Source organism: Microtus pennsylvanicus, chromosome X, assembly GCF_037038515.1.
Source record: "Microtus pennsylvanicus isolate mMicPen1 chromosome X, mMicPen1.hap1, whole genome shotgun sequence".
NCBI classification, from domain to species: Eukaryota; Metazoa; Chordata; class Mammalia; order Rodentia; family Cricetidae; genus Microtus; species Microtus pennsylvanicus.
This window is the reverse complement of record NC_134601.1, coordinates 3,806,665-3,832,647: the sequence shown is the minus strand read 5'-3', so window position 1 is coordinate 3,832,647 and position 25,983 is coordinate 3,806,665. Positions and strand designations below refer to the sequence as shown.

The 25,983-nt window shown below is 42.1% G+C and overlaps 1 protein-coding gene across 1 annotated transcript; it reads right to left on the bottom strand.

The window, feature by feature from the left end:
• Nucleotides 1-1,273: 1,273 nt before the first annotated feature.
• Nucleotides 1,274-25,352, bottom strand: Znf449 (zinc finger protein 449). The gene is made up of 5 exons (XM_075957895.1): nt 25,284-25,352; nt 22,693-23,138; nt 20,816-21,020; nt 4,920-5,033; nt 1,274-4,754 (listed from the first exon to the last, which is right to left on the bottom strand). The coding sequence occupies exons 2-5, from the start codon at nt 23,044-23,046 to the stop codon at nt 3,871-3,873; spliced, it is 1,557 nt and encodes a 518-aa protein (XP_075814010.1). The 5' UTR covers nt 23,047-23,138; nt 25,284-25,352; the 3' UTR covers nt 1,274-3,870.
• Between the last annotated feature and the right edge of the window lie 631 nt (nt 25,353-25,983).

Here is a 25,983-nt window from a genome sequence, read left to right as displayed (position 1 = left end):
AGTTAGTTTTGTCTAGATCTTTGAGAAAGCCTGCCTAACAGTGTAAGCTGTAAAAGGCTTGAAAAGAGGTAACCTATAGCGCTGAGCGGAGAAAGGCATCTGGTCCCTTACTGAAACTAGGTGGGTAAGTGCCTAGTGGGGGACTGAGAAAACAGGTTCCCGAGCTGACAGGCTGAGAGTTGAATTCTCTCCCATTGCATTACACCTGTGATACAGATGACTACAGAAGCAGCAGCAGGCCCGGGCGGGGGGTGTTGGTTTTTGTTTGTTTGTTTTTTGGTTTTTCGAGACAGGGTTTCTCTGTGGTTTTGGTGCCTGTTCCGGAACTAGCTCTTGTAGACCAGGCTGGCCTCGAACTCACAGAGATCCGCCTGCCTCTGCCTCCTGAGTGCTGGGATTAAAGGCGTGCGCCACCACCGCCCGGCTGTTTTTTTTGTTTTTTTTAAAAGCATATTTAGGCCAGGCCAGGAGGCAAGCACTGACAGAGGGTAAAGGGCTGCAACTTGTGCAGTTTCCGGAAGAGCCCAACCCTGGTTTCCAGCAAATGCTAAGGAAGGCGGCAGTGTGTAGTGCTTCTCTTGCGCCACCTTGTGGTGACCAGCAGGGAACTGTTTGCCTATTTGTAGTCCTGGGTGAACAAACTGGCAAGCAAAGAAAGAAGCCCTGCTGCTTAGGCTAGGGCTGTGGAAAACCGTTAAGGGACTCCTGCGCGTTCTGGCTGCTCTCAGGAGAGGCAAGGAGGGGATCTTGGGGGTGAATCTTCTGAGCCTGCCTGGAGAGGCCATACTACTCCTACTTGGTTTGCTCTTGGCTTACTCAGACTGTTACCCACATTGTAACATGATTTTACAGGACATTACAAAAGTTCCCCTGAACCAAGGGAAGGTGGTGTGCAGGGAGACAGAATTGGGAGCAACCCACTCTCTATGCTCCTCTTCCTTCACAAGAACGGGGAGGAAGATACTAAAGCAGTGGAGAGGCCAGGACTCTAAATACTGTGTTCACAAATGAAACCTTATCTTCTATAGTTTTTAGGATGCTTAACAAATTTTATGAATACAAGTCTTTTTAAAATGAGGTTTAAAAGCAGCAATGAAATGAAACCATTTTTTTTCAACTGCAATAAAGCAAAACCAAAAATGAACATGAAAATAGCAACACTTGGGCTAAAAGGGGGGAATTATAATGAAAACTATAACAACTTTATAATCAAGAAAAATTATGTGTAAAAATTATAGAATGTGACCAAAGCCATACTTAAGACAAACCCCATAATCTCAAATGTTTTTATTATTACATTAGAAAGAAATAAAGTACAATATGCTTGATTTTACTAATGCTAATACTGTGTAGGGCCTGAACAAAATATATTTCAGTCTTCATAGTATTTATCAGGTGAGTGCTGTTTATCACCTTTATGATAGGAGGTAGGTCCTGTACATGCCCCAATCAGGCACACGCATGCAGTGTACCAACAGTGCAACCTGTTTCCAAGAACTACTTCACATGCTTCTTGATTTTATGCCACAAACGTTTATTAATGGTTATTATTCTACACAGGGCACAGTAAGTAACAAAAATTTCACAATGTTTTCTACCCTGTATAAATCTACTCACAATAAAGACAAAGGAGGGGATACAGTTTATAGTACGATTGCCACTGGTCCGGCTAGCTAACCACAGCACTAGGGTTGCAGTCAGAAAAGCGAGTCCAACTTGGGATGGGCACAGAGAAGTCTATTGGGGCGCTTGTTGTCCCCGCTTAGGGAAGTAGCTCTAAATTGTTCAAATGATTATTCAATTCAAGAGAATCAAAAAGAACATACACATTTCCATTTTATTAAAATAGTGTATAAATACAGAGCGGTTGGGCACATCCATTCTAAGGCACTGTTCTGGTTTAAATGCAATTCCACAAGAGAGAAAGAGAAGCCACTACATTCTGTATTTTTTAATCTCTACATTCAGACTCCTCCTATGTTCCTTGGGTCTAATTTTAATCCCAGAATTATTAGCAGCATCATACAGGGACCTGGATGCCAAGAATTAAAGACACATCCTGGCTCTGGCACTTTATATGATTTGGCACTTAATTATAAGCTCTCTTGTATTTTCTCCATTTGTTTCCCAACTCTTGTTTAACTAGAGATATTATAAAGTTTTATGAGCCTTACACATGAATTATGTTTTGTTACTAGCTTCAATTAAGACTAGAACAGGACAAGTTAGGCACATAATACATACCCGCCAAATACTTACATATCACTTCAAAGACCTTGAATGCAATGAAGAGATACATTTTCCTTAGTTCTACTTTAAAGATGACTGTGCATCTTCATAAAGGGAATATACTTGAATGTCCCATTTCATGTATCTAATAACAAGGACTAAGCTCAACGAGTATTTTCACATATCAATAGCTTCAATTGATAATGACTTTCTCCCTTACTATGAGACTTGAGTTGTTACTATGATTACATTTAGAACACTTATATAAGTAGCAACTCTGTATGTGTATGTATGTGTTTGTGTGTGTGATTATGAGTAAAATTCAAAAAGATCAAGAATCACTAGGTAATTCATAACTTATGTGACATAGTGACTGTCATCTCTGAAAATGATGTGTAAGTATAATTAAAATTCAGAGGCTGCAAATCATTAAGTAACCCACAAATTATGTCACTTAGTGATCTTCATGTCCTTGAAATGATGTGTGTATAATACAAAAGATGTATGTTTTCAAATGATTTTTCATAAAATCCTTGAAATTGGAAATAACTAGGTTTAGAGATACAGGACTACACTGATAGCTACAGACATACTGGTTTAAGGCAGTGTGTCTCAAGGGATACCTGCAGAATAGTCCTGCAAGCTATTACTACGAGTACATGACAAAGAAAGGTTCAGGGGTCAAATAAGTTTGGAAAGCACCGAGCTACAAGAGGTGCCTTAGCCTCCTTTACTAAACTACGCCCTTTCCAAGAGTCTCTTATGCTGATGAGCATCATGAATCTAGGAAGGACAAAAGCTAGAAGCAGTTTCCACAAAGATTTGCAGAACGAAGTTTTCTATGACACAGACTTAGGGAGACACTGACTAGAGAATGAACACAGTTTCAAAAGCACTGAAATAAACGTGAGAGAATACCAAAGCAGAACGAAAAGAAAATACTTGTTCTTCAGTCCATCCAGATAAAGAGAGATTCTACTTGTACAACTTCAACTGTGAGTTACTTCTGCTAGACCTAGCAGTCAGAAGCATAGAACTCCACTGGAGTCCCCATTACCCCAGACAGCCAGCTAAGCAGAGCAGTGAACCCCGCAAAAGTCCGAGCTCAAAGTCACAGCTCTAAGCATAAGACTGGAAAGGGAAACAAGCCTGCTCCTTCGGCCAATGGCATTCTCTCCCTAATCCTCCTGAAACGTTCGTATTGTTAGACAAAATTCACTGTCTCATTTCTTGTCACACGAGGCATGTCTATCTGAGTGACCGCTCTCACATAGTTGCCTTCAGCAACTCTGGAGGGGAGAGGTGTGGCAGTGGTACGGCAGACGCTGTGCTTCCATTACACTGGTCCTATCTATAAACGACTGCCACCACGCCTATGCTTTGTGCTTATCATACAGTTAACTGCCTTGGAATCAAAACTTTCCATTGCAATTAAACAACAGAAAAAAGACAGAATGTATGAAATTCAGAAAAACTGCAAGGATAGGTAGTCACTCTAGAACTCCTACACCTTGAAAGATGGGCTTTAAAAACAGCACCATCAAACCTGTACTTCTAAGTTCAGACAAAAGGCTTCTAAGACAAACAGCTCCTATAGGCTCCAATGGTAACTGTCATAGGACCTGCTTCCCTTAAGAGTTCTTAAAGAAGTCCTCTGAAGTGTGTGACCTGGTGCATGATAAGGCCCGCTCGCTGTCTGAAGCTTTTAGAACAGTGAGTGCACTTGTATGGCTTCTCCCCTGTATGGATTCTCAAATGAATTACAAGGCTCGGTCTCTGTCTAAAGCTTTTCCCACAGTAGCTACATTTAAAGGGCCTCTCTTCCGTGTGTGTTCTCTGGTGCAAAGTGAGTGCCGTCAGGCGACTAAAACTCTTTCCACAATTATGGCATCTATGGGGCTTTTCACCTGTATGGGTTTTCAGGTGTCTTTTAAGACTCGATCCATGACAAAAGCTTTTCCCACACTCAAGACATTTATATGTTTCCTCTTCAGAATGGGTTCTCTGGTGCCCAATAAGGTGTGAGCGCCGAGTGAACCGCTTTTTACATACAGTACATTCGTAGGGTCTCTCTCCGGTGTGAAGTCGCTGATGTCTATATAGGTCTGAGCTTCGCAGGAACCTTTTTCCACATTCAGGGCATTTGTGAGGCTCCTCCCCTGAATGAATTCTCTGGTGCCCAGTAAGCTGGGACTTCCGAGCGAAGCATTTTCCACACTGAGGACATCGGTGAGGTTTCTCTCCAGGACTCTTTTTCTTTGGAGGCTTCGGGCTGAGAGGTTCTTCCAAATTGGAGGTCTCAGGTGTCTCTCCTAGAGTGGGGTTCTGAGGGTCTCCAAGTGTGGTTAAGTCTGTCTGTAAATCCTCTGGGGGTGGATCCCACTGGTTTTCTAACTGCACATAGTCTTTCTGCAGGATGGGACCATGGAGAGCATTCCCTTCTAAAGTTACCACAAAAGGGTACATATCTTCCAGTTTTTTCTCTTTTGAAGGATCTTCTTCATTTTCTAGCCCCATCTCAAAACCTGAGAAGAAATAGAAACTGAAGATGTCACTGTGTTCGGAAAAGAGGACCAGTGGAGGAAAGTAAATAGTGAATAGAAATGCCTAGACACACTTCCATGCTCCTCACCCCCATTACTGCGCTTTTTCCCCCTCCTTCCCAGGACCAGAAAGGAACCATTACTTACCAATCTTGGGATCAAGCAATTGTTTCATATCTTTGGGATCCTGTAATTCTTTTACCCATGACTCTTCTCTATGATCCAATGGGAAGTTCATGTCAAGCTTTGGTAACTGATAACCTGGTCACAGAAGCAAAAGGGAGAAGCATGACAGTGTGGTTCATCAAGGGTTTTTCTAGCATATAGGCTGACTACATGGATATATAGCCTCTAAATACTCATATCCTCCCCAAATTGTTCCTTCATCTGGAGTCATTTAGAAGAGTCTTTTGAAAAGATAAGAAAAAAACAACAGTTGAGAAGGCCATCTTTTTGTGATCTCAGGTGAATGAATCATGTGCTAAAAGCAATGCATTTAGCTCTATATCTATTTTGATAATACATTTATTTATGCTAGAGATAAACTATGGAGTAAATCTTCATAGAATGTTGGTATACTAAAAACTGGGAATTACTGTTATTGAGTGCTTAAAGAAGAGCAGTCTAAACATACGTGTCAAAGAACAGTTCTGTAAACATGTGTCAAAGAAGAGGAGTGTAAACAAACATGTGAAAAAAGAGTGGTCTAAACATACATGTCAGAGAAGAGTGGTATCAACATACATGTCAGAGAAGAGTGATATAACATATGTGCCCAGAAGAGCGGTGTAAACACATGTGTCAGAGAAGAGCACTGTGAACACAGGTATTGGAGAAGAGTGGTGTGAAAACAGGTGTCAGAGAAGAGTGTTGTGAACACAGGTGTTGGAGAAGAACACTGTGAACACAGGTGTCAGAGAAGAGTGCTGTGAACACAGGTGTCAGAGAAGAGTGTTGTGAATACAGGTGTCAGAGAATAGTGGTGTGAACACAGGTGTTGGAGAAGAGCCGTGTAGACACAGGTGTTGGAGAAGAGCCGTGTAGACACAGGTGTCGGAGAAGAGCAGTGTGAACACAGGTGTCAGAGAAGAGCACTGTGAACAAAGGTGTGGGAGAAGAGCACTGTGAACACAGGTGTCGGAGAAGAGCAGTGTGAACACAGGTGTCGGAGAAGAGCCATGTAGACACAGGTGTCGGAGAAGAGCCATGTAGACACAGGTGTCGGAGATGAGCAGTGTGGACACAGGTGTCGGAGAAGAGCCGTGTAGACACAGGTGTTGGAGAAGAGCTGTGTAGACACAGGTGTCGGAGAAGAGCACTGTGAACACAGGTGTCGCAGAAGAGCACTGTGAACACAGGTGTTGGAGAAGAGTACTGTGAACACAGGTGTCGGTGAAGAGCGGTGTGAACTCAGGTGTCGGAGAAGAGCTGTGTAGACACAGGTGTCGGAGAAGAGCACTGTGAACACAGGTGTGGGAGAAGAGCACTGTGAACACAGGTGTCGGAGAAGAGCACTGTGAACACAGGTGTGGGAGAAGAGCACTGTGAATACAGGTGTCGGAGAAGAGCGGTGTGAACACAGGTGTCGGAGAAGAGCAGTGTGAACACAGGTGTCGGAGAAGAGCCGTGTAGACACAGGTGTCGGAAAAGAGCACTGTGAACACAGGTGTGGGAGTAGAGCACTGTGAACACAGGTGTCGGAGAAGACCCATGTAGACACAGGTGTGGGAGAAGAGTGGTGTGAACACAGGTGTCTGAGAAGAGCATGGTGAACACAGGTGTCTGAGAAGAGCACGGTGAACACAGGTGTCGGAGAAGAGCAATGTGAACACAGGTGTGGGAGAAGAGCACTGTGAACACAGCTGTTGGAGAAGAGCACTGTGAACACAGGTGTGGGAGAAGAGCACTGTGAACACAGGTGTCGGAGAAGAGCACTGTGAACACAGCTGTTGGAGAAGAGCACTGTGAACACAGGTGTCGGAGAAGAGCACTGTGAACACAGGTGTCGGAGAAGAGCAGTGTGGAAACAGGTGTCGGAGAAGAGCACTGTGAACACAGGTGTCGAAGAAGGGCACTGTGAACACAGGTGTTGGAGAAGAGTACTGTGAACACAGGTGTCGGAGAAGAGCACTGTGAACACAGGTGTCGGAGAAGAGTGGTGTGAACATGGTGTCGGAGAAGAGCACTGTGAATACAGGTGTCGGAGAAGAGTGGTGTGAACACACATGTTAGGAAATTGCTTATTGGAATAAGCTCACATGATCCCTTCACAGAAACTTTTCCATTGTATTGTACTTAAATGGCAGCAGCAAAAGGTAGTCTTTATGTATCAGCAGAAGTCTAGAAAGGCACTTCAAAATAAATAACCCAAATGAACTGCTAAGTAGTGTTTTTTCTTAACATCTTTTTAAAATTCATTATCTCTGTGTTTATTATTACTCTTAAATTTAGCAACTATAAGATAGATGTGTTTCTGAGGATCAAACCCCAAAGTAGCTTTGGCAGAGGTGGTTCTTTCTGCCCAACATCTTAAGTACTACTTGGTTTCCCACCATTTCAGCCTTCATTGGCACCCTATTTTTCCTGTTTCTTTTTCTCCATCCTCCTCATTGCTGGCCAAGTATACTGCTCTACAGGAACATTTGGTACGGAAATGAGCTAACAAGCAGGCTGATGGTTAAATGTTAGAATTATTAAAATGACACATGCAAGCAAATACTAATTTGTATTTTAGATTAAGGCATGAGAAATGGACAGAAATTCCTTGTTTGTTTTATCAAGAAGAAACCATATGTTTCAATTTTAAGACTAACAAATGAAAGATAGGGAGCTCAAATGGATTCCTGCGCTGGGTGTGACAGTGCATGCTATAATTCCAGGCTCAGACAGAAGGATTTCAAGTTCCATGTCAACCTTGGCTACAGAGTGAGACCTGCCTCAAAAAGAAGATACATACTTCAAAATTTGCTATTTGATTTTTGTTTGGATTTCAAAGTTAAGATAATATGAAGAGATAATATGGGATAGACAAAAAAGCTGAGGGTCACACCCCAAAGGAAAGTTGCTGCGAGGAAACAGAGGGCACACACTAAAACTGGGACGAGACTAACAAGCTAATGTGTAAAATACTGATTCAGGTAACAGTCCAAGATGGCAGATTATACCCACCCAACCACTGCCAAGTTCTCCTGGGAATAGGACTGAAACAGAGAGGAGCTAACTACTCTTGAGGTAGCTAGTGTTAGTTGTTGGTGGAAAAGCAGAGATATGAGAAAATGCAAATCTTTCTGGAGAGTAGAACAGAGGACAAGAAAGAACATCCTTGTACATGGTAATAGCACAGTAGTGGACAGGGGCTGGAGTAAAGAAAAGGAGAAACTCAGAAAATGCAGTCTTCTCCAGTATGCAAAAGACAGCCTTGACATGGAACACGGACTTTGCGTAGCATCCTAGCACTGGCTGAAGTTTCCCTACTCCCACCACGTCATCATGCTGCAGTACTTAAGGTCTCCCTGAACTGCTCCAGGATTCAAAGCTACCTACGTTTATTTGTCTCCCGAAACCCACAGGAAAACCCACTAACTAATCTAGGAAGTGTTAGACCAGACAGCCAATCAGCTGGCTGCTGGAAAAGACTTAACCAAAGCCTCTGAAAGCTCTATGCTAGCCTTTCTCACTACTCTTAATATATAGCACCTGAAATCTTAGCCAGAGCAGCAAGACAAGAGAAAGAAATAAAAGTGGAACAAACAGAACAGGATGAAGCCCAATATCTCTATTTGAAGATAAATTCTTGTATTTAGACCCTAAGATAGAAGAATCAAAGATCTGATAGAATTTCAGCAAACAGGCATGATACAAAATCAACAAAGCAGATCCAGTAACTTTTTTTAATATAAAACTTGACCTTGAGAAAGAAATCAGAAAAAACAATGCCATCTAGTATACCATAAAAAATACTAGGAATAGGGGCTGGAGAAATGGCAAAAGTCTGCACTTCACATCAGAAGACATCAGCTGCTTGTAACTTCAGGTCTGGGGGATCTGATGCCTTCTTCTGGCCTCTGCAGGCACTGTATTCATGTACCCCAAATGCACACATAATTAACAATAAAATATTTTTAAGTACCTAGGAATAAATCTAACCAAGGAGGCAAAATTCCTCTATAATATAACTACAAAACATGTATGAAAGAAACAGAGGAATATACTAGAAGACTGAGGAACTTCACAAAGTAGCAGAATTAAAATTGTAAAAATGGCACTGTTGCCCAAAGTGGTCTGTGGGTAGAGTGTAACTAACCTTCAAAATTCAAACTACATTCTTCACAGAACTAGAAATCGGCCCTAAATTTCATGCAGAAGCACAAAGGATACAAATAGCGAAAGCAACTCTGACTGAAAAGAAGAATGCCGGAGGCATCATACCTGACTTCAAATTATACTATAGAACCATACTGACAAAGTTGCCAAAAATAAAACTTGGAGAAAAAAATAGTGTCCTCAACAAATGGTACCTGGAAAACAGAATTTATCTACATGTAAATGCTACTTTTTGTTCTGTTTTTTGAGACAGGGTTTCTCTGTGTAGCCTTGGCAGTCCTGGAACTCACTCTGTAGACCAGACTGGCCTCAAACTCACAGAGATATGTCTGCCTCTGCCTCCCAAATGCTGGGATTAAAGGTGTGCACCACCACTACCCAACTTCTACATGTCCATGATTAAGACTTTATCCCTACCAATAATTCGATTAAAAATTAATTTAAAATGGCTCAAAGAAGTCAGGCAGTAGTGTCACATGCATTTAATCCCAGTGTTCCAGGACAGCCAGGATTACACAAAGAAAACCTGTCTCCAAAGAGAAAGAAAAAAAAACAAAGACTTTAGTGTTAGACCTGATACTTTTAAACTACCAGAAAAAAACCATGGTGAATATGTCCTGATATAGGTATTAGTAAAACCTTTCAGAAATGAACTCCAAATCTTGGAAAATAATAGTAAGAACAGGCCAGTGGGATCCTATTAAGTTAAAAAAAAAACCCTTTGAACAGTAATGGAAACAATAGTAATGAAATAGCTTAAAGAATGGGTAAATCTTTGTTATTCATCTTAGAGGATTACTATCCAGTGTATATATAAAAAACTAAAAAGAAAGAAAAAAGAGAAAAAAAACAGCAAAAGAATTAGTAATGAAATCAACAGAAGGACAAGTAACCAGACATTTGTAAAAGTGTGATGGTTAACCAGCTGTGCTGGCTCATGACTAACTGCAGCACCTTGGAGCCTGAGGCAGAAAGACTGCCAATATGGTTGGGCAGTGGTGGCGCATACCTTTAATCCCAGCACTCTGGGGGCAGAGACAGGCAGATCTGTATGAGTTCAAGACCAGCCTGGTCTACAGAGAGATTTCCAGGACAGTCAAGACTATTGCATAGAGAAACCCTGCCTCAAAAAAAGGCCAATCTGGGCTCCATAGTGAGTTCTAGGTCTGCCTGGACTACATTCCACATTCCAGTATGTGTATATTTTTATGTTCACAAGCATATCTTATATTTTTAAGGCAATGGTATTTTTAGATAATATACTGTAATAACTGTAATTTAAATGCGTTGTATAGCAGTTTCCTCTAAAAAATGAATACTTCGCTCTGCAGGGAAGCCTTTAAGGCAGAAGGCAAACAACTCAAAAAAAGTCTAGAAACTCAAAAAAAAAAAAAAACTCTAGAAAGTTCCTGAAACTGACCCAGATTCACTGGGCCCCTTCATTCTAGGAGTAAACAAGCCAAGCTGCAAAGAAGACTCTCAGACCAGGCAAGCTGCAAAGAAGACTCTCAGACCAGGCAAGCTGCAAAGAAGACTCTCAGACCAGGCAAGCTGCAAGACTCTCAGACCAGGCAAGCTGCAAAGAAGACTCTGAGACCAGGCAAGCTGCAAAGAAGACTCTGAGACCAGGCAAGCTGCAAGACTCTCAGACCAGGCAAGCTGCAAAGAAGACTCTGAGACCAGGCAAGCTGCAAAGAAGACTCTCAGACCAGGCAAGCTGCAAAGAAGACTCTCAGACCAGGCAAGCTGCAAAGAAGACTCTCAGACCAGGCAAGCTGCAAAGAAGACTCTCAGACCAGGCAAGCTGCAAAGAAGACTCTGAGACCAGGCAAGCTGCAAAGAAGACTCTGAGACCAGGCAAGCTGCAAAGAAGACTCTCAGACCAGGCAAGCTGCAAAGAAGACTCTGAGACCAGGCAAGCTGCAAAGAAGACTCTCAGACCAGGCAAGCTGCAAAGAAGACTCTCAGACCAGGCAAGCTGCAAAGAAGACTCTGAGACCAGGCAAGCTGCAAAGAAGACTCTCAGACCAGGCAAGCTGCAAAGAAGACTCTGAGAGCAGAGCAGCGGCCTAGAAGACACAGAAACCAGCAGAGCTGCCTACAAGAGGTTTAGGCCAACTGAGGCACTTGGAAAGGACACTCTCCACCTGTTAAGCTGTCTGTGGTGTGTGCTCCAGGTTAAGTTGATGACTGGGTAATTTTAGTGATTTCTAGCCCCCTATAAACTACGGATTAGAAAGCAGTCTGACAGAACTTCTTCATGGTCGCTCTGGAATGACAGGTATTTCTGTAGGGCATCAGAGGAAATAGTTAAAGAAATGATGGCTAGAATCCCTAAAGTATATTGAGAAGAACTCCCCTACATACATAGGAAGGTCAATGAATTCCAAGTAGGATAATTACAGAAGATCCGCAAGCAGAGAGAGAGAGACAGAGAGAGAGACAGAGAAAGAGAGAAAGAGAGAGACACAGAGAGAGAGACAGAGAGAAAGAGAGAGAGACAGAGAGAGACAGAGAGAGAGAGAGAGAGACAGAGAGAGACCTTGAAAATCAGAAAAATGACCCCCAATTACAAGTGAACTATTTACATAGAGATTAAATCTGATTAGATTAAAGTTAGTAGAGGAGGGCAGTATAAGGGCTCAGCAGGTAAAGGCACCTGCAGCCAAACTCAGTGACTTAAAGTCAATTCCAGGAACTTTTATATACACACATACAAATAAATGAATGTAATAAAAGTTTTAAGGTTAGTAGCAAGCAAATTTACTAAGACGTTAAACCCCAAATTAGTCAAATAAAGATTTAATTATACCAATTTAGTTTGAAATGAAACTGTGAGTTCCATTACAAACAAGAGGCTAAAACGCAGTGGGGTGACAGAGTCAAAGTGCTTAAAGAAAAATGAAAAGTGAGCTGGAGAGATGGCTCAGTGGTTAAGAGCACGGCTGCTCTTCCAGAGGACCTGAGTTCAATTCCCAGAACCCACATGGCAGCTCACAACTGTCTGTAACCCTAGTTCCAGGGGCTGACACCCTCCCTCACACAGACAGACATGTAGACAAACCATCAATGCATATAAAATATAAATACGTAAATGAATAAATAAAAAGGAAGGAAAAAAGAATCCTATATTCAAGAAATCTGTCTTTCCCAAATGAACATGCAATAAAGATATCCCTGAAAAACAAAAGAGAATTCACTCCTAGCCGACTTGCCTGAAAATAGCTATATATGTTTTTAAAAAAGGGTAATCTCTCAGTCTGAAAGTGAGAGATTCTGAGAAAGTAACTTGAAGCCACATGAAAAAATAGCACAAATAAAAGTAGCATATAATTGGAAAAGACATTATAAATCAAAAAGTCTGTTTCTTTTGTCTCAAACATTTGAGAAAACAAGTTCTATGCCATGTAGGAAGGTACTGTATTTGTCAATAGCACCACATATGAGGTACGTGAGAGAAAACTTGGTACATGGTTAAGAAATGACTAGAGTTGCCTGCTCAAATCCTTCTAAAGAAATGAAACCGTACATGACAATAAAGCTAAAAAAGCTGTAATTTGTTTTCCTTTCTCATTCATTTCTTTTTAAAATCCTGAAAACCATGTGGAGTAATAATTATAGCAATGTACTGTGGGGCTTATACCAGGTTTGAGAATATGATTCTAATACAGAAGTAAAGAATATAGACCTATATAGCACTAACGTTTCTGTATTTAATGACATTGTTAATATAACTCTGAACTGATGATAAGTTTAAGCATAAATGGGGAGCTATAATCATCTACTTAAGTACTAACTTAGATATAGGGAATGTTCATTAAAGCAAAGTGCTACACTATATTCACTTAACACAAGAGAAAGCAGTGCATGTGTGAGAGAGAAGAGAGTTATATAGAAGACTAAATAAAACGGCATCTGTAACTCCAACTACATACTGACCAGGCTAGATCTGAGTGGACTACACAATTCAGTGGAAAGGCAGAGCTCCCGCTGGAGTTTTGCACTCCCTGTTTGCTTTCATTTGTTTTTCAAGACGGGGTTTCTCTGTACACCTCTAGCTATCCTGGAACTCGCTCTGCAGACCAGGCTGGTCTTGAACTCACAGAGATCCTCCTGCCTGCCTCTGCCTCCAAGATATTAAAGGGAATGTTCTATAATTATTATTCATAAGACAGCTAGACAACTCAGATACTGAAACCCAAAACTTACTATTTATAAAGGGTATCATTTTATAGTGAGTAAAAGAACAATGAATTAATAAGATATATCCAAAAATATTGCTACCCAAATTAAAAAAAAAACCTCAAAGTAGGAATAGAAAAATTATCTCCTCAACTTGATACATTCAATGAAATATAATGAAAGAAGAAATAAAATTCTTCCCAGACCTAGAACAAGACAAGGATGTACTTTTACTACTTCAATTTAATATTGTTCTAAAGGGAAACTACACAACAAAAGATACAAAACTATTACCTTTCATAGGTGACATAATTTTATACATATACAGGAAACCCTAAAGAATCTATCATAATAAACAAGGCAAGTATGTTTGTATGGAAAAATCAATAGTATTTCTATATATTTTCAAAGAACAATCCAAAATGCACTGAATAAGATAATCCCATTAATGATAACATTAATATGACTAAAATAATTTAAGAACAAATTTAATAAGCTCAGTGTAAAATTTATACTTTGAAAACTCTAAAACACTGTTGAAAACACCTGAGAAAGTCCAAATAAATAGAAACACGTTTCAGGTTTAGGCTTCATAAAATACAGTATCATTAATACAGCAGTATTCTCCAAACTATCTTCAGACGTAACACAATCCTCACAGTGAGCTGACTCTAAAACTTAATAAAAACAACAGCAATCTACAAAATGTAAATGCAGTCCTTTCTTGAGAACCGATGTCCAACAATCAGTCCAACGGTAAACTAAACCTATGGGCCTTCGGTCATAAGCACATTTAGTGCAAAATAAGAGGCTTTTTACTTTTAGGCTTTTAATGAAATCACAGCTAGATAACTACACACAAGTAAATGGCATCCCGCCCTCACATGCTATTAAATCATTGTTGAAAATGGATCCAATTTTTAAATGCAAGAAAGAATGGGTTGTTTTCAAATAAGCTAAGTCATCAAATTATTTTACAGTCTTCCCTTCATCGAGTGAGATGTTTTTCCCCTTTAAGCGTGGGTGGATCTGTGACTTTGTTCTAAAGAGAAAATTGCAGAAGTGACGGTGTGTGACTGGGTTACCAACAACATTGTGGCACATGTCTTGCTTTCTTTTAGATCATCTCCTATGAGAGAAGCCTGTCTTGAGGACACGCATATGGAGAAGTCCCCTTAGCAAGAAACTGAGGGTTCTGCTAGCTCACAGAGACTGAGCCAGAAACATTGTAAATCTTCTGGAAATTCCTGGCTCATAGAAAGTCTATATTTTTTAAAAGCACCCCCCTCTTTTCATTTTCTCCTTTAAGCTGCTAAACTTCAGAGGCGATTTACAGTTGTAGACTATGGTACAAAAGAAATAATATAGTGGAGTGTGATGATATAAAACAAGTGGAGGTTAAGAAAGAGATCCTTCACTAATGTTCAGCCAATCATTTTACTAAGCTCCACTTAGCAAAGATCATGTTACTAAGGGTGCACTGCTCTATGAGGTATCATTACTATAGCCGGGCATTAGATATTACCTATATTAACATTTAATGGAACAGGGAATTCTGAAGAGATTTAATTCACAATAGCCTTCTCAGCTAGTGATGGCTCATCAGGTAAAACAGTTTGCCCACAAGCATGAAGGTCTAGTTTGACACTAGGAACTCACATGCTAGGAGAAAAGTGACTCCTGCAAACTCTCTTCTGACATTCACACATGCATGGACATCAACACATGCACACACACAAAATAAATAAACATAAACTTGTTTTATTAAAAAAAATCTTCTCAGGAGCCAAGTGGTGGTGGCACACGCCTTTAATTCCAGCCCTCTGGAGGCAGAGACAAGCAGATCTTTGTGAGTTCAAGGCCACCCTGGTCTACAAGAGCTAGTTCTAGGAGAGGCCCAAAGCTACAGAGAAAACCTGTCTTGAAAAACCAAAAAAAAAATTCTTCTCAGGCTAGGGAGATGGCTCAGTGGTTATGAGCATGCACAGCTCTTTCAGAGATGAGTGTTCAGTTCCCAACACTCACGTCAGGTGTTCACGACCATCTGTAACTACAGCTTCAGGGACTCCAGCACCCTCTTCCAGCCTCCATGGGCACCTGCACTCGCACGCAAACATCCACACACAGACATACACACATTTTTTTAAAATTAGGTTGGGCGGTGGTGGTGCACACCTTTAATCCTAGCACTCAGGAGGCAGAGGCAGGAGGATCTCTGTGTTCAAGGCCAGCCTGGTCTACAGAGTTCCAGGACACCCAGGACTGTTCCACAGAGAAAACCTGTTTCTAAAAACAAAACAAAACAATAAAAGAAAAAGAATCTTTTGGTGTGTTCTTTGGCATCTTTCACGTACTCAGAGTGAAATCTCATTAACTGAGTCAAAAAATCCAAAGCTTAGGCAACTGAAAATGTGTTCTAGCTGTGAGGCACTAATTATAGTTTATATGATACAGTTTAAGCACTCAGGCCTAGTGCCTCCTTACCCTTTTTCTTTCTGGCTGCAGATAGTCTACAGTATCCCAAAGTTCTAGGGTGTCAGGCATAAAGTTAAGCTCTTAAGCACTCAGCCATCTCTCCAGTCCCAAATGTGGGGATTTTTTCTTTGTTTGTTTGGAGACAGGGTTTCTCTGCGTAACAGTCCTGGATGTCCTGGAACTTGCTCTGTAGACCAGGGTGGCCTTGAACTCACAGAGATTCGCTTGCCTCTGCCTTCCACGTTCTGGGATAAAAGGCGTGCACCACCACCACCTGGCAATGAGGGATTCTTAAAGCTTTTGTCTTTGTTAGCTCTATTTGTAGTTTGCATTTAAGTTCTTAATTTTGCAATTAACAAATGTGGCAATAGGTTAGTGACTATGATTAAATGACTCCTATACATATACATAACTTCAAAAAGCCCTACTGACTACGCAGAAACTATTTGCAATTACACCAGACAGTAATCTTAGAACTTAACCATCATTTTACTTTTTACAGGATCCCATAGAAATAAATCACCCCCATGAGAGCAGGAAGTAATTCTAGAAAACGACGTTCCCTCTCCCAACAAAGTTTGTCCTCAGGGTTAGGGACATTTATTGGGGTTGATTATAAGTGGTATACAGTTGGGGGTGGAAATTAAGTAGGATAAAGGATATCTTAAGGCAAGAAAGGAATTGGATGGGAGAATAGGTAGATTAGTGTGAGCTTACTCACACTAATAATAATAGTGATAGTGAGAATACTTGTAAGCTATTATTTATAGAAAACTTATATTGGTATAGATTCTTGTATATTGATACAAATTCAAATTATATTTGTTATATTGAATATTCTCCTATTTCTTTTTACAACATTTGTGTAATGCAAAGTTATTTTATCATATTGTATGCATACATGTTTCTACCTCTGCTTAAGATATTTTGTATACTGATACAATTTTAGAATATATTTATCATATTGCACTATACATTTCTACCTCTGATAAAAATATTTATATATTGTTTACATTTGGAGGTCACTGTCCCAATTTGCTTCACAGTTGTTTAAAGTTTGTTTACTATTTTAATATAAGGCCTTAGTCTTTAAGCTATATAGGTATTAAGAATTATAGAACAATAGTCATCCATGTTTGTTATACTTATGGTTATACTAGTCAGGTTCTTTAGTTACATACAGATTATATTCTGCATAGATAGATAATCTTCATCCACTTCAAAGAGCTGTAGAACATGGCATTTAAATATATTAGGGTTCTGATGATGTGAGACACAATTGCTCCTGGCAGCACCAATCTATTCCTGAGAGAATGTTGGGCACCGAAGACACGCCACTTGGAGCTTGTTTTCTTGGTAAAACTGGCCTTTGAACAAAGAACTGCCCCTGCTCAACTGTTGACAAAATGCATGGTGTCCAGACTGGACAAGCAGAATATAAGCAAAACAGGGTAAGACAGTTTTGAAAATTTTCCTGCTTCTGAAAATGGTCTGTCAGATACTTTAGACCTTAGCCAAAGATGGTTGCTCCAGTGTTGCAAATGAGACTTTGGGTGATTGCCCAGGTATCCTGTTATCTCTGTCATTTCTTACACCTTTTGGAAGTTGCTTGATTGTGCTTCCTGTTTACTCAAGTAATATTATTTCCCTTTTTAGGACTTTTATGGGGTTGAAGACTAGATAGCCATAGTTACTTTCCTCTCATGACTTAACCAAGCCATTTCTAATATAAGACTTAGGCTCCTTAGAATAGGATAACTATTAAAACATTTAGCATATGTTTCTTACTTGATATTGTTTATGCTTGTTGTAATTCTAATTTTTTTGTAATTCTAATTTTTATACTTGATATTTTTTCCTATTATATATAGTTTTGTATTGGGTTTGGAACTCTTATTTTGACAAAATGGGGAGGTGCTGTGGAAACGCCTTCAGCCAATGGCCTTTGGGATGCTGGCCCACTTTGGTCATAGTCATATGTACTATATATGCAGATATAGGGGCACATGAGACTCCTTGGCTGCTGGATTTGGTTCTAGTTCCCTGCTCACGCAGAGGACTACTGGTCACTGCTTTTTATGTGAGACTACCCCTAAATAAATAAACCTTTATTATACTCCATTCTGGGCTAGTGTGGGACTATTTTATTATAAATTGCAGTACTTATATCCTCCAAAAGTTCGTTTTTTACCAACAGGGGATATGGTCCAGATTTTCAGATAAACTCAAATTCATATATAACTTTTACATTCATTTCCCCACTAACCATTATCTTATGATCTTTCACTCAATTTCCAATGATTATCATGCAAAATATTGAGATGTTTTTATTTTTTAAAAATCAAAGCTTTAAGTAACTTTTAAATAAATAATGTGATAATTCTTGCACCATTTTATATCGTTTTAAAAGGCTAATTTCTTCTGATTTTTATTTAATACTTGCTTCATTAATACATTATACCTGTTTTTAAAAATACACTGAATGTCAATGTGCTGTGGGATAATGCTCTTGTACATTGTAAAGATTTGTCACTCATATTGGTTTAATAAAACACAGACTGTCCAGTAGCCAGGTCAGAAGTATAGGTGGGACAACAGGCTAGGAGAATTCTGGGAAGAGAAAAGGCAGAGATGCAGTCACTAGCTAGATGCAGAGGAAGCAAGATGAGAATGCCTCACTGAGAAAAGGTACCAAGCCACATGGCTAAACAAAGACAAGAATTATGAGGGAATGTAAGTCATAAGAGCTAGTTAGTAATAAATGTAAGCAATAGGCCAAACAGTTTATGATTAATATAAGCCTATGTGTGTTTTTTGGGACTGAATGGCTTTGGGACTGAGTGGGACAGAAACTTCTGTCTACATCAATGTGCTTTAGAAAGTATGAAAATGAATATGGCTAATAATATTAATACTACTGCTCTGTGATTATATATGTGCAATATTGAGATAAGAAAGAAATCACATGCAAAATCAGAATGAGTATATAGACTTATAACTGAGTAGGATGGCTAAGTTCTAAAATTAATTGCAAACATGTATGTACAAAAATTTAAACTCTGGGGTTTTTTTGTTTGTTTGTTTTTCAAGATAGGGTTTCTCTATGTACCCATGGCTGACCTAGAACTCACTCTGTAGACCAGGCTGGCTTTAAACTCAGATCTGCCTGCTTCTGCCTTGCGAATGCTGGGATTAAAGGTATGTGCCACCATTGCCCAGCTAAATTTAAACTTCTCAACAGATTATGAAATGAAGGCAATATAAATACTAGAATATAAACAATAATATTATATAGTTCTGCTTCAACCAATATGTGTAAGTATGGACTTTACAGTGTTTCTTTTTTCTTTCTTACCATCATTTAAAACTATTCTGGCCTGGTGTGGTCATACCTTAAGCTTATCTTGATCTTTGAAAGCCAGTCTCCCTCTGAGTTCTCCATGCCAATGAGTGACATTCCCATCTACCCAGGTCAAAGGCCAGAGACTTAGGCTGCATCCTTCACCTTTCTCGTTCATTACTCAGTAACCAGGCAGTCAGTCACAAGTCTTACGTTTCACATAGGCTGAATATTTTTGAAATTGCTTTTTCCTCTCCATGATCACCAGCTTGGCTCGTGCTCCAGTAGGTCCCTCCCAGTGCAGATGCAGGTGTTCTTTCTGGCCCTAGTGTTTCTGCTCAGAGTCCTATCCCCCCCTGTATGCGCGGCTCTCACTCAGCAAGACCATCCTGGTCCCTTCCCATAGGCATTCCCCCTAACCCCTCCTCCTGGAGTCAGTTCTCTTAACTGGTGGTAAGGTGTCTCTCTATGTGCTTCATTGTCACCTATGCCCTCCAGGATTACTTTCCAAATCATACATGGAATGTGTCAACTGCCCACCAGACTTGGAGCTCCAGAATGGCGAAGGCTGCTTTTTTGCTTTGTGCATCAACAATTTCCCAGTGTCTGGCCTGGTTCTTTTCAGGTGCTCCTAATCTTGGCTGAATTAATAATACAGAATTGTAAAAAGGAATTCTAGGCCTTAGCTGTTGCTAGTTACTCATGCATCAGGCTTTGGTAACTTGGGTTGTTCTCACTGATTTCCATTTTGCTGTTTGCTTTTGCTGTCTCAGTGTTACCCAGTTTAGTCCAAGTGACAACATGTTCAAAATGCACCACCTCCAGGAGTCAGGGTTCCAGCCACACATGAGCCAGTGAGGGGAGAAATGGAGCAGAGAACCCCAAAGGGAAGGGAAACACAAGGGCACAAAGGCTACAGGGCCCAGCTGCGTTTCTCTACTGGACCTAGCTCCTTCTAGAACTCGCCTGTTATGCCAGAGTCAGTGAGCTTCAAACACTAGTGTGTATAGCATTTATCTGTATTAAACTAATGCCTGAGGTCTCCTCACCACATTCTAAAAATACCATTCTAGTCAGGGGTTTTATGAAATTGACCTTTTTTGTTTTGCTTTTTGAGAGAGGGTTTCTCTGTATTGTCTTGGCTGTCCTGGAACTCACTCTGTAGACCAGGATGACCTCGAACTCAGAGAGATCCGCCTACCTCTGACTCCCAAGTGCTGAGAATAAAGACATGTGCCACCACAGCATGGTGAAATTGACATTTTTTCACCTTATTCTATAAAGAACCGCACCCTTTTTAAGGATCTGAAGGAAGCATGTTGCTAAGTCCTCTTCTAAAACGGGACTTTGCATGCCATAAAAGGAACTAACTCGCCCTCCCTCTACCTCACATCACAGGCTCAAAACTTGGTGAACAACTGTGTTTTCACCAGAGGATCCGAACTCCCACAAGAGGTTTTCCCAAATAACATTCTTGGTGAAAAGTCTCTTGGGCAAGGCCATCACTATACCCAACTCCCAAGGCCACTCGATCCGATGCGCATCACTCACTGCACTGGGGGACCTAGAAAAAGATATCTTCCTCCTGTTCTCAGCCCTCTACTTCTTTATGGCAGTGGTTCAGGGCCATTGGGGGATTCATATTTCTAACTCAAACCAAAACCTTCCCAGTTCTTTAGCTCTCAAACACAAACCCAGAATGAAAAGAAAAGTCGTGTCTTACCAGGGTCCAGAAAGGGTTGGCATTCACCATTAGCACTGTAGCTCAGCTCCTGTGGCCCTGCTTGTGGCATCCAGGCATCTGGCACCGGGGGCTCCTGGACAGGTTCCATTACTTGGAGCGCAGGTGCCTCCAGGTGCAAGGTGGATGGCATGGGTACTGTTCCAACTGGTGCCAGTTCTTCCAAGAGCATGTCATCCATGTCAATCTGAGAGAGAGGCCACACACATCACTCCGGAGTTGAGACTCCACTGGAACGAAAGCCAGTTTACCACTTTCAAAGTCAGCCATTCCTCACCAACAGTACCATGAGCCACAGATGGAGCTTTAAGGTCTCCAGGGGTTCTGGGAGGCAATGCATTAAAAAAAAAACCAACCAACCAACCATCAACCAACAACAGGTAAGTTGACTGTACCAGGATGGCCTTATTACAACATCTACAAAGTATCAGGATTTCAATAGTAATCAACACAAATAATTCCTAGTGAGTTATTCCACCTGCTCCTTCCTTCATACAAAGTCTCTGGGGAGTGTGCTCACAGCTGATCCAGCTGCACTGTTAAGTGCATTTAAGTGATCAAGTGCCAGGAGTGGTTTGCAACTCTAGAGATGTGCAGAGATGCCCAGACCTCCCAAAGACAAAAATCATCTATTTTCACCCAAACCAGGAAGCTAAGGAAAGTAATGAAAACTACTTCCTAGGGATGCAGGGACCTTGGTGATTTCCTAGGCAAGCCACTACTTGCAGTGAAGCCAACTGCTCTAGTAATCTGTGTCCCAAGCCCCTGAGATTGTGAATGTCAGACAGAAGCTCTTGCTATTGCCTTCTGGGAAAAGTGCCCTGTGTTCAGCTTGCCCTGTGTTCACTGATGGTTTCCCTAGCAGAAGCATCAAGAGGTGGTTCTGAATATAAGGCAATATGCGGGCAGCCGGTGCTACTGGAATTTAATGGGCCAGCAATGGGCACATCACTTACAATCAGAGCTCTTCCTACGCTCTCCCAAACATGGGACTCCTTCTTCAAATCTTCATGTAGAGGAAAAGAACCTAGTATGAACCACATCCTGGTGATCAGGCAGAAACTGAACAGCTTTTGCACATTTATTAGTTTAGAACTTTTGTGCGAACCAGAGAAAACCACAGATTTTCTTTTCCTTTACCAAGAACTGATTTTTTTGGCCACTCTGTACAATCACATCACCAGGGACAACACTGCTCATAGCACTGGAGCCTTGCTCAGAATTCCTGACTGTCCCATCACAGTAATTGAAAACAGAGGGGTTGGCATGTGACCACTTTGTGTCCTCCCATGCAGTGATCACATGCACTGGAGAAATGCATATCAGTTTACACTAAACTGCGCTGCCTTCCTTGTACTCTCTCTAGACTCTACTTGACTCAATGCCAGCCAGATCATTCTGGAAAGAAACAAATAGTAAAGAGTTTAGAATGTGCAGGCCACATTCACCCTATCCTCTCCTCCTTCTGTTTTGAAAAGAAAGTCATTAACAAAGTAAAAACCCCTAGAAACTTAGTGGTCACAATCAATCATACCATGACAGGAACTGGCTAGGAAGCCATAGAGCAGAGTATGGATAACTGTAATTGATGTTTCTAGATAAGCTATGCTGTCTGCAAATTTCATTTAATAATACCAAAGGGGGCATTCTCATATGTGTGTCCTAGAGAGGGCATGGGGTCAGATACAGGGGAGAATCTCAGACCCACATGCTGATTCCAGCAGAAGAGAACCCTGGAAAAGTCTCTGGAGAAGTTTTGGGGCTGTGGAATCAGAGTCAAAATGATGGCTACAGACCCCTGGCCTGGGTACCTCTTTTTGTTCCTCTAAGAACAGAGACTCCACATTTTTTTTTCTCACCTGTGGTTCTGGTATCTCAAGCTCTCTCTGCAAGTCTTCAATGAGGGACACAACTCTTTCTCTATTGTCTGGGCAGTGTTCCCTCACCCAGGTCTCTATTTCTGTGGGGAGAATGGTTAGGAATTGCTCGAGCACAAGCAGCTCCAGGATTTGTTCCTTAGAACGCATCTTTGGCTTCAGCCACTGACAGCAAAGCTCCCAGAGTTTGTTGAAGGCTTCATGAGGCCCCGCAGCTTCTGTGTACTGGAACTGCCTGAAGCGCTGGCGGAAGACCTCACAGTCTGTGTCATACTCTTGCAGGACAGAGCCCTGGTTCAAGGAGGCCTGGATTGCACAACCCAGGGCCACAGCCATCACCTCTTCGAGAGTTTTACAGTTTATCTGGGGTCTATGGCTCAGAGTCCAGGTTTTTCCTCTCTGTAATGATCTGGGGGAGCCACCTACAGCTGAAGACAGGAAAACATAAAAGGAGAAAAGCAACGGTTACAAGATGGCACACTCAGCGTCTTTAACTTACTTAGCTTTGCTTTCTCCCACAAAGACTGAAAGGAGCACTTCACAGTCTTTTCTGGTGGTTTTGCAAGTCAGATAGAAGCTGGGGACGCACCTCCCAGAACAACATCTATAGACACAATCAGTTTCTAATATTTCTAAAAATCTCAAGAGCTCCCCCACATATCCTCTAGAACATGCTGTCCGATATGATAATAACAACATATGGTATTCTAAGTTTAACCAAAAATTCAACTTACTTTCTCAGTTATGCCACATAAATTTAAGGTGCTCAGGAAATAACATTACCAGAAGCACTTTGCTAATATCTTACAATGACAAAGGTAACTGCCTTTTTATATGCCCCCACTGATCTGCTGGCTTTTAATCCTATCCCCAGTCTAATCCCAAGTCTTTTTTCCTATAGGGAGATTTCAAAAAAAATAGGGATAATACAACACTTCTGAAATAACTAAAAGTGTCAAGACATTTTAGTGTGATCTTTGGGGTCACAGGGTTGGCCATATCTGTACATACAGGTATACTATGGACCCCCCCATCTCTCTGCATTTGTTGAGGCAGTTCCGTATATACCTGTCTTATTTAAGATTTCTGATGTGAGTCAAGAAAAAAATAGTCCGATTCTCCTCCCGTTCAGTCAATTGATCCGAAACTGACTCCTTATCACCTGTCACTGTGGCAGGAACCTATGCTTCCCGTCACCGTGACAGTGACCTATGCCTCCCGTCACCGTGACAGTAACCTACGTATGCTTCCCGTCATCGTGACTGTAACCTATGTATGCTTCCCGTCATCGTGACTGTAACCTATGTATGCTTCCCGTCACCGTGACAGTAACCTATGTATGCTTCCCGTCACCGTGACAGTAACCTACGTATGCTTCCCGTCATCGTGACTGTAACCTATGTATGCTTCCCGTCACCGTGACAGGTAACCTATGTATGCTTCCCGTCACCGTGACAGTAACCTATGCATGCTTCCCATCACCGTGACAGGTAACCTATGTATGCTTCCCGTCACCGTGACAGTAACCTATGTATGCTTCCCGTCACCGTGACAGTAACCTATGTATGCTTCCTGTCACCGTGACAGTAATCTATGCATGCTTCCCGTCACCCTGACAGTAACCTATATATGCTTCCTGTCACCATGACAGTGACCTATGCTTCCCATCACTGTGACAGTAACCTATGTATGCTTCCTGTCACCGGGACAGTGACCTATGCTTCTGTGGCAGGGGTTAGGCATAATTTTCTGTGTAATCGTCACACCCAAATGCCCCTGACTGCAACACACACATAGCATCAACTTCATAAAAATATCCTTCAAGGACCAAACGGCACTGAAGTGAATAGCAGCCTGGCACGAGGTAAAGACTTAAGTGGAGTTTCTCGTTGGTCAAGGCTCCTTCCTAGGAAGCTTCTAGTTTCCTGAGCCCAGGCGTGTAACCGTTGCTGGAGGACACCCAAGGATCTGCAGTCTTTTGGCTGTGGACCCACTAAGTTAATCTTCTCCAGCCTCACAGCTGGCTAGCCTTTCCCTGGCTGACCCAAAACCTTCCACCACGTCTATTGGGGAAGCGACCCTCTAGGTTTCCTTTCCTGGGCCCTACCTAGTGCAAATTTCACTTCTTTAAGGAACAGTGGTTTCTCTCTCTCTCAAACCTCCCCTCAGTGAATCCACCCACAGGGCCTACCCGTAAAGCAATGTAAGAAAAGAGGGCGCTTTGGGAAACGGCAGGCGTGACATGTCCCCCAAAAGCTTAAAAGCTGGCTTAAAATCCGATGCTAGTGTCAGGGATGTGGTTCCCCCAAAGCTCCTAGATGACGATGCTCGACCACCCAGATGGGCACTCCCAGTCCTGGAGGACTCCCAGCAAGGCCTGGCCGGGTCGCAGGGAGCGGCGGCGGGGTCCCTGAACGAATAGGGGCCCGCCGCTCCTCGTTGCTCCTGGGGCCTGGCGCCCAGGGCACATATGAAATTTGCCAGTTTGTGTGGCCCCAGCCAGCGAAAGGAGCCCCGCTACCCGCGCCCGCGCCCCAGGGACAGCCACGCCCTCTGGCCGCTCCGGGACTCACCGCCTCTGCGCCCACGGCTCTCCCAAGCTCACCGGCAACTGCTCAAGGCGCAGGCGCGGAGCCGCGTTTAGTACTACATCTCCCGGTAGGCTCCGCGCTGCCCGCTCTTCTAGCCCAGAAGGATGCTGACGTGGGAATGGCTGGGACTCTCCCAGGCTTCCACCTAGCCTCAAGCGACTTTGGAAGAGCTCCTATTTCCGGTCTTATAGCTTCTGGGTCCTAGGGGAGTGGGTGGGACGAGCCCTGAGTCCTGAGTCAAGTAAGGACGTCTTCCCAGCAGCTTTAGAGTAATCAGTGCAGGTGGGGGAATAACTTCGTTTAAAACGGCCTTGACCCACGCAGTGATTCTCAAGCCTCGAGGGGGGAGGTTCTAGGGAAAGCATTTTTAAAATTCACGTTTCTGGGCCCCACCCGACACCCTGGAGAGCGAAAGAGCTTGGAGCTTAAGGATTCGCACTTTAATAGTTTTTCTGGGATGCTGAATCTGATCTGTCTTCTCTGTGTGTCACAGTGGCCTTGGGGATACATCTTAGGTTTTTTTTTTTCTCTTGAAGACTTGGAGCTTCCATCTAGCGAAACCCTCCCATTCCTCTCCACTTTGTACGGCCACCAGTGGTCTCTGGAGTTTTAGGATTAGCCCGCTGGCACTACTTCAAATTGGTCCCCCACTGTTTCCGCCCCTGGAAACAAACTTTCCACT

What these genes read in the sequence shown, in the direction of transcription:
- Znf449 (XM_075957895.1), bottom strand. Translation starts at nt 23,046, where the DNA reads ATGGCTGTGGCCCTGGGTTGTGCAATCCAGGCCTCCTTGAACCAGGGC. An exon ending in TTGAGATACCAGAACCACAG is followed by an intron (nt 21,021 to 22,692) that starts GTGAGAAAAAAA and finishes CCTCTCTCTCAG; the next exon opens with ATTGACATGGATGACATGCT. An exon ending in CCAACCCTTTCTGGACCCTG is followed by an intron (nt 5,034 to 20,815) that starts GTAAGACACGAC and finishes TTCTGTGACCAG; the next exon opens with GTTATCAGTTACCAAAGCTT.